This window comes from Ochotona curzoniae, unplaced genomic scaffold (assembly GCF_017591425.1).
Source record: "Ochotona curzoniae isolate NIBS_2020 unplaced genomic scaffold, NIBS_Ocur_1.0 scaffold_2476, whole genome shotgun sequence".
NCBI classification, from domain to species: Eukaryota; Metazoa; Chordata; class Mammalia; order Lagomorpha; family Ochotonidae; genus Ochotona; species Ochotona curzoniae.
Window position 1 is genome coordinate 15,891,418 of NW_024467095.1, and position 13,470 is coordinate 15,904,887.

Consider the following 13,470-nt stretch of genomic DNA (forward strand, 5'->3'; position numbering starts at 1 on the left):
CGTGTCAGGATCCCATACGGGCGCCAGTTCTAATCCCGGCAGCTCCACTTCCCATCCAGCTCCCTGCATGTGGCCTGGGGAAGCAGTGGAAGATGGTCCAAAGCCTTGGGACCCTGCACCTGTGTGGGAGACCTGGAGGAGGTTCCTGGCTCCTGGCTCTGGATCGGCACAGCACCGGCCGTTGTGCTCACTTGGGGACTGAATCATTGGATAGAAGATCTTCCTCTCTGTCTCTCCTCCTCTCTGTATATCTGACTTTGTAATAAAAATAAGTAAATCTTTAAAAAACAAAACCCCACATGGATCTTGTCACCAATACTTAGGGCATTAGCCAGAATTTCTGTCTTCCTCTCTTCTAAAGATTGGTTTTCAAAATTTATTGTTATTTGAAAGGTGGATTTTTACAGAGAAAAGGTGAGACATGCAGATTGAAAGAGAGATTTTCCATTGCTAGCTTCACTTCCCAAATGGCCACAATGACTGGAGTTGAGCCAGCCTGAATCAAGGAGCCAGGAGCTTGCTCTAGGTCTCCCACGTGGGTCATCCTCGCTGCTTTTCCAGTGCATAAGCAAGGAGCTGGATTGGAAGTGGAGTAGCTGGGACATGAACAGGTGTCCCTATGGGATGTGAATGCTGCAGATGGAGGATTAGGGTGTTACACCATGCCACTGACCCATAAAGGTAGAATTTTTGTGTTTTGTTTTAAACTTCATTAAAGATTTGTATGTCATACAGAATTTTTTATTCTTGGCTGACATTTCTGTGTGGGAACTCAAATAGAGTGCGTAGAAAATACACTGAAATGACGCTGTATTATCACTGACTCCTTTTAGGCCTTGTGATTTCAGTTTGTCTCGTCTCACTATTGATGGCAGTTAGTTCATGGTCTGTGTCCTTCCCAACAATGTGAAGTTACTCAAGTTTTCTTCAAAATTAAAATAAATTTTGTGGGGAGAGGTTTTGAAACTTTGTAAATGCACTCATTCTTATGAAAATTTTAAGAAGTCAACTTATTTGGACGAAAGAATGAGTTCCCAATCTCTGGCCCATCACCTAAATGCCCCAACAGGTAGGACTAGGTCAGGCAGAAGCTGGGAGCAAGGAACTACTCCAGAAGTACAGGTCTTGGACTTGGGTGACAAAGACCCGCTACCTTGAGTCATCAGCTGCTGCTGCCCAGAGCAGGAGGAAGCTGCAATTAGAAGTAGGGCCAAAACGCAAACCTAGGAACTCTAAAATGGAATGCAGGCTTCCCACTGTCCATGCTAACTGCCCAGGACAAAGGCCATTGCCCCCATGAATGTTCTAATTTCTGGTTTGTTTGTTTGTTTTTTCCCTCCAGTCGTCAAAGGATTATAATATATCATTATCATCTAAGTTTGAAGTTTGGCTTGTCCCTGGTTTGGATAGTTGGGACATGGGTTGGCTTGAGTCCTTTTGATATGCTCATATTTTCTGGCACAACTGGAGACTCCAGGCTCCGTCTGTACTTTGTCTTCTCCAGTTTTGGAGGTGAACGGTACTGGACAGCCACGATCTGGGCTGGAAGAACTGATTTGTGGTGTTAGGATTCCCATATCCTCTCAGTGCGAAGGACCCGTATGTACAAATGCCCCGGTTTCTATGTATTTTTAGAGATAGGTTAATGCCCTCGTTACTGGCACACGGCATTCAATGCAGTTCTGTTTTTCATGCTTGTAATTCTCTTCTCCAATAGCAAGATGTCTGGGTCCCATGCTCAGTAAGGTACTTAAATAACCAAACCTTTGTAGTTGACAATTTCTCACCACCACCCCCTCCCCATTGGGGGGGCTGCCCTCTTCACCCCACTTCCCACCACCTTGTTGACACCCTAAGGCTGGGTGGCTTCCAGAGAACATGCCACACCAAGTTGCCAGCTTCTGTGTGGATGCCTTGCTCTCCTAACCCTGCAGCTGCTGGTCTATCACTGCCCTGCTATCTTCTGAGTAGACACGGTTGTGCCAAGTATGTTTTCAAATACATTATCTTCTGTTTCTTGTGAAGCCTCTGTCATGTAATTAGGGAAGATCCTCAGAAACCCAGTTCCAGAGAAGTGGAGTGGCTTGTGCAAGTGGCTTAGTAGCCTCCTAATGTTGGGCTTTTTTTAAAAAAGATTTATTTATTTTTATTAGAAAGCCAGGTACACAGAAGAGAGATAGGAAGATCTTCCATCTGCTGATTCACCCCCTGAGTGGCTGTAATGGCCGGAGCTGAGCTGACCCGGAGCTTTTACCAGGTTTCCCACACAGGTGCAAGGTCCCAAGGCTTTGGACCATCCTGCACTGCTTTCTCTGTCCACAAGCAGGGAGCAGGATGGGGAGCGGGGCGGGGGGCGGAGAGGGGACATCGGGATTAGAACCTGCACCATACAGGATCCCTGTGTTCAAGACGAGAACTTTAACTACTACCCTACGGCGCAGGGCCCGTTGGGTTTTTTTTCACTCCACCAATCCGTATACCAAAATGACAAGAAAGTAAGTCACTTTTTCTTTTTTTCCTTTAGAAATAGATTTTGGGCCCGGCGCAGTGGCCTAGTGGCTAAAGTCCTGGCCTTGAAGGTGCTGGGATCCCATATGGGCAGGCACCGGCTGTTGCGCTCACCTGGGGAGTGAATCAGTGCATGGAAGATCTTCCTCTCTGACTTTGTAATAATAATAATAAAAAAATCTAAAAAACAACAAAAAAAAAAAAAAGAAAGAAAGAAGATTTCGTGGTCAACCATTACTTCCAGATTTTTGTTTTCCTGCAATATATGTGCCAAACAGCAGGTGTGGTTAGAAAAATGACTGGATACAGAATCAAGAAAAGTTAAACTTTAGTTCCAGCTTTGACCATGGAGACTTTGAGGCAAGTTTCTTACTTCTTAAACTATAAAAAGGATAGGTCGGCGATTCTGTGCCTAGAGATGGTGCTAGGGACAGCTTTTTCTCTTTCCCTAAGAAAAACGACCTGGGGCCTTTCCCACGGATACACATGCCCTCTGAAATGCAGCGAGAAATATTCACTAATCCTTAACATCTCGTCCAGCTTGTGCGGATTCGAAGGTATTCTTCTTCTAGTCAGTAGCTGCTGTTTTTATTCTTTGGTTTCTCATCTCACAGTTTGTGTCTCAGTTTCATTCAGAAGCATGTATCGGTGGCTTTTTATTTTGCACGAAGTACCACTGATCCGCATCAACCCCCATCGCGGCGAGGGAAACGTAACCTAGGCTTCCACCGCAGGCATTCCGAATACACCCCAGCCTGGGACTCCAACGCCTTCGCAGCTAAACCACATTACTTCAACGCACGCCAGTGCGTTTCCACTTTTTCTCCAGTAACCCCATTTTGGGGACAACTCCTTACGGGATGCAACTTCTTTGGGAGTGCAACCTCCATCTCCGACCCGGGACTCCAACCATCGCTGGATGAAAATCCCAGCGGGACAGTTCATCGAGTCCTGAGGGTCTCCCAGCCCAGTCCTCCCCCTCGGAAGGGCACGATGATCGGCTGGTCTCCCCGGGCAGGACCAGAGGCACTGGTACCCCCCGATCTCGGCGGGGCCGCTGCGGATGCAGTTCAGACTCTTTTTCCCTCAGGCGAAAGGTGACCTGGGCAGGCTGACACTTTCCCCTCCCTCCCTTCCCACAACACAGACGCGGCCATCTGCCCCTTTTCACTCCGCAGGAACGTCACCCGGCCTCCGCTTCCTCTCAGAAATAACGAAGCCGGCTCCCGGCACGCTCCCGGCACGTCCTGACTGGGGCCGCCCGTCCGGCCGCCGGCCTCGGCCGCCGCCACTTGTCCTCACACGGAGCCCCGGCCTGAGGGGCGCCTCCCCGACCCCGCGAGCCCTGGAGCGGCTCGTTCCCTCCCGGGGCGGCCGCCGTGAGGAGCGGAGCGCGCCCGAGGCAGGCGGGGGGGAGACGTGTGCGAGACGCGCACAGCCGAGCGCCCAGCGCCGGAAGCTGCCGGGGCTGCCGCCTCGCGCGCGCACGCGGCGCGCCGCCGCTTCTCCTCCTCGCGGGCGCGCGCGCGCGCGCGCGTGCACCAGGCGCCTCCGCCGCCGGGGCTGCTGCTGCTGCTCCCACTGCTGCAGGAGGCGGCGCTGGCTGGCGGCTGCGCTCGCTCCAGTCGGCAAGCGGAGCAGCGAGCGAGCGTGTGCGTGCGTGTGTGTGTGTGTGTGTGTGTGTGTATATGTGTGTGTTTTAAAGATGGCCGGAGCGGCGGCGGCGGTGGCCGCGGGAGCAGCAGCTGGAGCCGCCGCGGCAGCCGTGTCGGTGGCGGCTCCGGGCCGGGCCTCGGCACCCCCGCCGCCCCCGCCCGTGTACTGCGTGTGCCGGCAGCCGTACGACGTGAACCGCTTCATGATCGAGTGCGATGTCTGCAAGGACTGGTTCCACGGCAGGTAAATAAACCCCCCTCCAGTCCCCGCACCGCCGTCGCCGGCCACCGACCAACCGCCGCTGGCCCGGCCGAGCCGCCGCACCTCCCGTCCGGCCGGGCCGCCGCGCCGTGCCCGGTGTGTCCCGGGGACCCCCCCACCCCCAGGCGCGCGGAGCTGCCGGGGGGTCGGGCAAGTGGGGCGCGCGGGGGGCCCCCCCAAGCCCCGGGCTCGTCAGGCACCAGGGTTGGGTTGCCGAGGGGGGAGCCGGTGGGCTCACCCGGCCCGGGCGAAGAGTCACCACAACAAACAGGAACAAAGGGGGCCGACGGAGAAGTTGGCAGGGGGAGCCCGGGGCCGAGGAGCCGGGAGGACGCGGCGGGCGGAGCGCCGGCGGGGCCCCGCAGCCCCTCTCGGTGCCCGCCGCCCCTCTCGGTGCCCGCCCCGCCGCGCCCGGGGAGCTCCGGTCGGCTCCGCCGCTGTGCCCGGGCCGGCTCGCCTCGCCAGCCTTCCTTCCGGGAGGCGACGGGGCTCCGCTCGGGCAGCGCGCGTCTTGTCCCCCCACTGCCGCGGGGTCCCCGGCGCGCCCCCTCTTTGCCATCTTTTTACTAAACTTCCGCGACCCGCGGGGCGCCGGGACGCGGGGGTGGAGGTGTTGGGGGGCGGCGTGTGTGTGTGTGTGTGTGTTGGGGGGGGGCGGCGGTAAGGCGATCGCACCGGTCAGCTCGGAGGGGTTGAGCGAGTCTACACAGCAACAGATGAGGGACTCCTCTCTCAGGGACCCGCACGGTGCCCCCCGCCACCGGCGCGGGCGGCAGGTTGACGGGGGTCGCGCGACCCCGCACCCCAACACACCCCCGTGGCTGCCGGGGCTGGGACCCCTGAGGAGGGACAGCTTCTCCAAACTCTTGCCCCCCGGCACCCCCGCGATGCCCTCGCGCTGCGCCTCAAACTTTACAAAGAGTGCGGTTGCGGTCTCCCCGGGGCCGGGCGACCCCGGGACGGCCCGCAGCGGGGGCCCCCCACCGGCGCCGGGGCGGCCAACTTCGGGGCGGCTGGCGGAGGCGGCGGAGGACGTTGCCCTCTGATTCAGCCGCCGCCGCGCTGCGGGTTTGACGTTTGTGAGAGCTCGGGCCGCCTCCGCAGCCAGGCCGCCGACTCGTGTGTTTTGTAATCAAAGTGTGAGGCTAATAAAGGGCGGCGCCACAGCCTCTTGACTCCGGCGTGGGAGGGATTCGCAGGCATTTAAACAAAGAAACTAGTTGGGGTTGGGCTCCCAAAGTCCTTATTTGGGTGTTGTGGCAGAGCCTGCGGTCACCTTTAGGTGAAGCGGCTTTCCCGGGCACCATTGGGTGTTGTATCTTGGCGAAGCACGCTCACGAGTAATAGCAGATGTGGTGGCTGTGATTGTAGGAAGTGTCCTTTGATTGACAGCAGGGCATTTAAATACAGCCTCCGCTCCCCCTCCCCAATTTCACAGGAGCAGACAGGACCAGGCCAGCTGTCTCAGTCTCCCTCTACTGGTCCGGCGAGAGAAAGCCGGAGACATCGCAGTGGGATTTTTTAAGTGTTGAGTGCAAGCTAGAGTTTTACTTAATTTTCAAGGACAGTTAGTTTTACTTACTCGGTTTCCAGGTTGGATGGTTTTGACAACAGATAATTGCTTTCAAAGATAGGCGAGATTCTAGTTTTGCTTCAAGATAAATGTTAATAATCTGGACTCTTGTATGGTTGGTGAATATTATTAAACCTTGCCTCTTGTAATTAACAATAAATTATACCAAGTACTTTTCATTATTCTAACCTGATACTTGCTTTTTTATTTTGAGTATCTAAAAATGAAACTTGAAGATACCAAACCTTGTCAGTTTAATCTATTTTCTTTATTTATTTATTGCCAGTTTTTTTTACATTAGTTTCCATAATTGTAAGATTATGGAAGATAATAGAGATTATACAGAAACTTAGATTCTCTATAGAATAGATTATATGAATGATTATCTTTTTTGAAGAACTATTTTATAATTGGGAGTATTATTGAAGTTGAACCATTTTAAGTTGCATAAGAAATTTGTGCCATTGTTCAGTATAGAGGTTTTTTTTGTTTTTTTGTTTTTAGATCAGGTTGTTTTGGACTGCCAGTTCTTGTAACTTTCCTGTGGTTCAGAGGTCACAAGTCAGCAGGTTTGGTGATGCCGCTGTGCCCCACCAAGGGGGACCTCGGTGCTCACTGCTTAATGTATTGGTAACCTGGGGTCTACTCGTTCTTCCTGTGATTGTGCCATGAAATGAGTGTTTTTTTTAAGATTTATTTTATTTTTTATTGGAAAGAGAGGAGTAGAGACAGAGAGGAAGATCTTCTGTCCAATGATTCACTCCCCAAGTGGCTGCAGCAGCTGGAGCTGAGCCAATCTGAAGCCAGGAGCCCGGAGCCTCTTTTGGGTCTCCCACATGGGTGCAGGATACCGGCTTTGTCGACTGCTTTCCCAGGCCACAAGCAGGGAGCTGGATGGGAAGTAGGGCCGCTAGGATTAGAACCAGCGCCCATATGAGATCTTGGTGCTTGCAAGGCGAGCACTTTAAACTGCTAGGCTACTGCCTCGGGCTCCAAGTGTTTTTTATTTATTTTTTTTAAGGCAATGGAATGTTCCTTATGTTTTAATTACTAAGCAAATATTGTTTGCCTCCGTGAGAGTTACACCCCTAAAGAACTAAGGTGTGTCTTTACTGTGCACGCTCAGTTTAACGTCCAGAGCCGATCCATCTGCAGGAGGAGAAAGGAAACAGTGGAAGTTGGAGACAGAGAATTGCCTTTATCTGGAAAGTTCCTTGATCATGTTTGTACTTCAAGCAAATGAACCTTGTAAACTCAGAGAATCCATGATTCTTGGCATAAAGTTTGGTTTGCTGTGCCTGGAGCTTCCGGTGTCAGATGTGCACAGTTGTTGCTGCATCTGTCCTGTCAGGGTAGGGCGGCCCCATCCTGACACTTTTCACTTGTCTCAAGGCAACTGCAACACCCTCACCTCATGGTTTACACATCAACCGCGTTATTTGGTGTTTAGGCATTTCCATTCTTCAGCCCACTTTTTTTCTTTTTAAATCAATGAGAGGGAACAAGGAACACCCACCAGGCAGGGTACAATGGATCATTGACACTGCAGGGGCTGGGAGCTGTGGATACAGCCCAATTTTCCCCGAGAATAGATGTAGAGTTCTCACTTTTTGGGTCTTTCTGAAAGTTTGACAAAGGATAACATACTTGGCTCATGTTCTGCTGTGTTCCCAAGCACATTAGCGGGGAACTAATGGAATGGAAGTAGAGCAGCTGGAACTCCAGCTGGTGCTCCCATATGCAATGCTGGCATGGCAAATGGTGGCTAAACTGGCATGTGCAGGGATCCCATATGGGCACCAGTTCTAATTCCGGCAGCCCCGCTTCCCATCCAGCTCCCTGTTTGTGGCCTGGGAAAGCAGTCGAGGACGGCCCAAAGCTTTGGGACCCTGCACCTGCAAGAGAGTCCTGAAAGAGGCTCCTGGCTTTGGCTAGGTGCAGCTCCAGCTGTTGTGGCCACTTGGGGAGTGAATCATTGGATGAAGATCTTCCTTTCTGTCTCTTCTCCTCTCTGTATATATCTGACTTTCTAATAAAATAAAATGAAAAAGTTGTTTTTATTTGAAAGGTGGAGAGGAAAGACAGAAGTTGTCTGTCACTGTGTCAGTTCCTGAATGCCCCAAGGCCAGGCTGGGTCAGGACAATGCTGGCCAACTGGAACTCTCTGAGTTTTCAACATGGGTGTCAGGGACTTATGTAGTTTTATTCATTTTTTAATTTAATTTTTTTAAAAGATCTATTTATTTTTACTTGAAAGTCCAATGGGAGAGACAGAGAGACCTTTGATCCATTGGGTCACTCTGCAAATGGCTGTAAGGACGCGAGTTAGGCCAGTCTGCAGCTAGGGTCCTGGAGCTTCTTCCCAGTCTCTGATATGTGTGCAGAGGCCCAAGGCCTTCTCTCATCCTCTGCTGTTTTCCCAGGCCGTTAGCAGGGAACTGGAACAGAAGTGGAGCAGCTGGGACTAGAACCAGTGTCCATGGGATACCAGCACTGCAGGTGGAGGACTACCTTGCTGTGCCACCATCGTGGCCCCAGGGATTTAAGCAGTTGAGCCATCCTCACGGATGCATTATTAGGAAGTTGAATTGACAGCGGGAGTGTTGTGATTTGAACCAGGCCTTCTTTGCTCAATGACTAACCCATATTATTACAATTTATACTCTAACCGGTGTGCTGACTTTCTAGTTCCCTGAATTCTTCTTCTTCTTTCTTTCTTTTTTTTTTTGTTTCAGTTTTAAAGCAAGATTTATTACAAAAGTTGAGAAGAGAGACTCCCGTCCTAGTGACGGGAAGGACCCTTACCCGCTGCCATAGTGGTAGGAGGAAAAGGAAGAAAAAAAATCCGTATTAATGGTGGGGAAAGCATCTTTTAAAGGTTTACCTCAAAGATGTTTTTCCATAAACAAAGAAAATTCCTGGTTTCCATGGTACCTGGCCTTGGGACAAAAGGCCAGAAAGGTGTCACTGGCCAACTTCCTTGGTCCCTTTCTAATGATGGAGAGGCCAGTGTGAAGCCCTCCCCCTTGGCAATGGCAAGACAATGGGAGACAGAATGGGGGCTGAGGCTTCAGGTGGGGAATTGATATGTTAATGTCTCCCTTGTCTCTCAGGGAAGTATGTTTCTTATAAGATATGCACTTGTCTTGGGAGAGACATGCTCTGGCGAATCCAAGACATGGTGGGGAAAAATATCCCTTTATATTTGAGTAAAATTGACTTGGGGACCCAGGATACCCTAACTACCTACTACCCAGTCTTAACTCCTCTCACATTCCGCCCCCCAGAAGAAGTAACCCTAATTGCTGTTAGGGGGGAAATGGGAGGGTGACTGCTCTGGCTGCTTCCTGCTGACAGGGGGCGTAGTTCAAAGGCAACACTTGGGTATTCCTCTGGGGGTCGGTCTAAGGGTCCCCAGTAGAGCACAGAAGTCATTAGAAGCGCCTGGCAGAAGTCATCAGAGGTGCCTGGCAGGTTGTTTGGGCTCTGGGTGTTCCTTCTTGTTGAAGTCTAGATGACAAAACAAAGACAATTATAACCTCTCCCAACCTAGTGTGTAATGGGATCAGTGGAAAACACCAACCTGGTTACTTGAGTTTTAGAACCTGGATGAGATACATTTTGTTAGAGCAAGCATTGGACTTGAGTAGTTTAGTTTAAGGTTATGAACTAGATTTATCAGCTTTAATTAACTCTTTTAAAGCTCAAGTTTTGAGACAATTAGACACAATGAACATAATAGAACACATGAAACTTTCTGAGCTATATGAAATTGTTATCTAGGTCCATTAGAAGGCACAGAACCAATGAAAGGATTAACATGTGGCAATAGGACATGAACCCATATAGTACATGTATACATTGAGTTTCCATGGAGTTGCAATTTGGTCTAGCATTGATGATTCTGAATTAAGATACAAACTTACTTGACTTTTGAAAATACTACAGTGGTGGGTTTTTTAAAATAACAATTGTACTTTACCAGTTGCTGGAAACTCTAAGAGTGTCGGAAGAGGCCTTTTGAAAAGCATCAGTGAGTGGCCCTGACCAGAATTTCTGAGGCGCCCTAAGACCTCTCCCATTCTTGCTCAATGGGCTTACTCCACAAAAAGGAAACTTGAGTTCCGGACAAAAACCGACGTTCCTGGAGCTGAGGAGCCCAGCTCCAGGGGATCAGTTTAGCTAAACTCTGCAAGCCTTGCCCCTGAGTCTTAAGACTGGCAGCCGCGCTAGATGCATTTAACTGGCTGACAGGGACCCGGTATTTCTTTTTGCAAGAGTTACTAATTGGGGAGAGCTAGTGTCTCTGAAAGACAGGATAGAAAGTCAGCTTTGATCACCATCCGACGAGATGGATGTCTGGAGGTTGGCTGGGGATGAACTCAAGTCTCTCTCGCTGGTAGAGTCCGAGTCACACAGCACCAAAACTGTTGTAGGGTTTTTGACCCCGAATATGGCAGCAACCTCAGTTCTTGTCTCACAGGAAAGAAGAATTTTTGTGCGGACATATTTTTAAAGCAAGATTTATTAGAAAAGTTGAGAAGAGAGACTCCCGTCCTAGGGATGGGAGGGGGCTCTGAGATAGGAAGGACCCTTACCCGCTGCCATAGTGGCAGGAGGAAAAGGATGAAAAAAAACCCCTAGTTCCCTGAATTCTTACAATGTGATGTGTTACTTACCACCCCCCTTAAAAAAAAATAAATAAAACTTTTTTTCCAACATACAGGTAAGTAAATACCTCCTCCGAAAGACATGCTGAAGGCTGTTCATGACAGTGTTACTTCTTCCCAAGCTAGAACAGGCCAAGTGTCATCAAGAGAAGATTGGTTCAATCGTGGTGTAATGCATTACTGCTCATGCAGCAGCCTGGATGAACTTCATAAAGTGGAGCAAAGGAGGCCAAGCACAGAAAGATCTACTATTTGTTTCTATTTACATGAAGTTCAAACACAGACAGTTGTTCTTTTTGGTTATCTGTTGTGGCAGTGGAACAGATAGACAAGTATCTGGCAAGTGAATGTTAACAGTTGAGTTAGGGGAAGAGAGGAAGCAGAGTGGTAGTACTTCTGCTGGTGTAAGGGATGATTGTGGAAGGCTTTGAGGAGAAAGTTGAGCTCAACAGGTCTAGGAAGAAGGCCAGGCCAGAGGAAAGATTTCTAATGTCTTGAGGCTGGGTTGGCTGTCCGGTGCTAGGAGAGGTAGGAGAGGCAAGAACTCCCATGGACGGGAAGTGGTTGAAGTAGTTGTAGTTAGATCCTGTAGACCTGAGTTAATACTTTGTATCTGAGCAGATGCCTTGCTGTGATTAGAGGAATATGATTTGATGTAATCATTGAAACAACTGCTCCAGCTGCTACAATGAAGCATAGATTGGAGGAGGGCAAGGTGAGGCTAGCCAGGCCGGAGAGAAAGCTGTTCGAGTAATCCAGGTACCATGGTTTTACATGTTCAAGTCGGTTTGGGTCATTCACAAATGTCTTATGTTAAATTTATTCCTAAAGCTTGAACTAAGAGTTTGGTTCATGGGATTATGAAAATTTTATCTAGAGTCCTGCTACAGGGTGAGAGTTTCTTGAATAATTGCTCTAGGGGCTCAGGGGACTTGCTAATGTGTTATCCTGTGCTAGGTAGGGACTGCTCTGATTACATTAGATAAGTGATGCTATCCTCCTCCTTTTAGAGATGGGACAGCTGAGAGAAGGTGCAGGGTCACAAAGCTACAAGATGCTGCAGCTAGTCTGGTGTCAGAGCCCGGGTGGGTTGACTTCAGAGGTCATGCTTAGTGGTCTGAGTCTCTTTGTCCCCCACTGCAGGTGCGAGTAATCTGTCTTGGGAGTGTGGAGATTGGACAGATGACAGGATTTAACAAAGACATGACTGGAAACATTTTTGATTGCCTTTTTTTTAAATTAAAATTTGCTTTAGCATGAACTTATAAAATTATATCTGCCTCAGGGACACAGTATTCATAGGGGATTTACTTAAAAATTTTCTATTAGAGTGTATTTTGATTTTATTTAATTAGTTAGGAATTGATTCTTTTTAAAATTTGTTTTAAATACCTTTCACCTTAATGTGGAGTCTTTCAGTGTTACAACATAAATTAACTACATGAACACATGTCTCTTTTTAAGAAAACAGAAAACCCATTGAGCTTGATTTCTTTTTCTATATGGCTGCCTCTCATAAGAGAATGTATAAATAGTTGTGTGTTTGACTTCTTAGGATTTTAAACTTATATTCAGTTTTGGTGTTTGTGCAAAATATGTTGTAGTGCATGGGACATATTTTCTTTATCAAGTTTTTAAAAAGTTGTTCCTTTGGGATAGATTCTGCTTGATATGTTCGTAGAATTTGTGTTGTCAGTATCGAATTCTGTTTTCTGAGTATCTGGGAAGGAATGCTTTCAGCTTTGAAGACTCAGAGTCAGGGCTCAAGAGAAAGAACAGGTGTAGAGGAATTTTATTATGGAGCAGGCTTTGGTTGATTCTTCCAATTTAAATTCCTAGATAATTTGCACAGCTTTTGAACAGCTGGCCACTGCTGCTCTCACAGCTGCTGTTTTTGGTTCTCGTGGAAGTTACATTTTGTTGCCGTAGGGATTATTTACTTTTCTATTATAGTGTGAATTAATGGTAACTTGTGATTTTTGTGTGATTTTTCTGGTTCCTTTTTACTAGAGTGTTTATAAACTGAAGCCCAGTGCTAGGTGGGCTCATGGCTTTTGGGCTTTCTCAGTGGACAGCGCTAGGAAGTATACTAATCATATTATGAAGTTTTTAGTTGTCATTACTATAATAAATAGGATTTTCTGTAAAATTTGTTTGCTGTTATTTGTGCATATGGAGACATATTGTTTTATAAAATATTAACTTGTAAGATCTGTTCCCTCTGAAAGAATAGTTTGAGTTAGTTATCTCATCAGTTCCTTGAGGATGATATCACATACCAGTGGGTAGTTTTACTGCTTGTTTTGGCCCATTCTAATGCCTCAGATTGTTTGCCTAATGCCTCATCTAATTACAGGCTTGCACACTAGAAAGATGCTAAGCAGTGGAGACATACTGGATATTCTTATTTCTGATCATAGTTGAAATACCTCTGTTCTCTTTGTTAAAGAAAAAAGCTAGCTTTTTTGTTTTCTTGTTTCTTTTTAAAATTATTTTTCTCATGAGTGTATGAGTGGATCTTGAATTTTCTGAAAGTTTTTTTTTTTTAATTTAAACAACCATGGAAAGAACCATGTGTTGTTTTTCCTTCAGTCCAGTTACATGTAGTAAACCAGCAATTGGAAGATCTCTCTCCCTCTCAAGAGGAGCCACGAACTTCATCTCCACCCTTCACCTCCCCAAAATGAAACTTCTTGTCTCCTTTCTGTACTTCTCAACTTTTTTTCTTTTAAGATTTGTTTACTTCTTATTGCAAAATCAGATATATAGAGAGAAGGAGAGACAGAGAGGAAGATCTTCTCT

General features: G+C 48.1%; 1 protein-coding gene across 1 annotated transcript in view; it reads left to right on the forward strand.

Moving 5' to 3' along the window:
* Positions 1-4,125: 4,125 nt before the first annotated feature.
* The window catches only part of KDM7A (lysine demethylase 7A), a 74,827-nt gene continuing 65,482 nt past the window's right edge, over positions 4,126-13,470 (forward strand). The window contains exon 1 of the mRNA XM_041002175.1: positions 4,126-4,407. Coding sequence (XP_040858109.1) covers positions 4,214-4,407 — 194 coding nt within the window. The 5' untranslated portion in view covers positions 4,126-4,213. The remainder of the gene's footprint in view (positions 4,408-13,470) is intronic.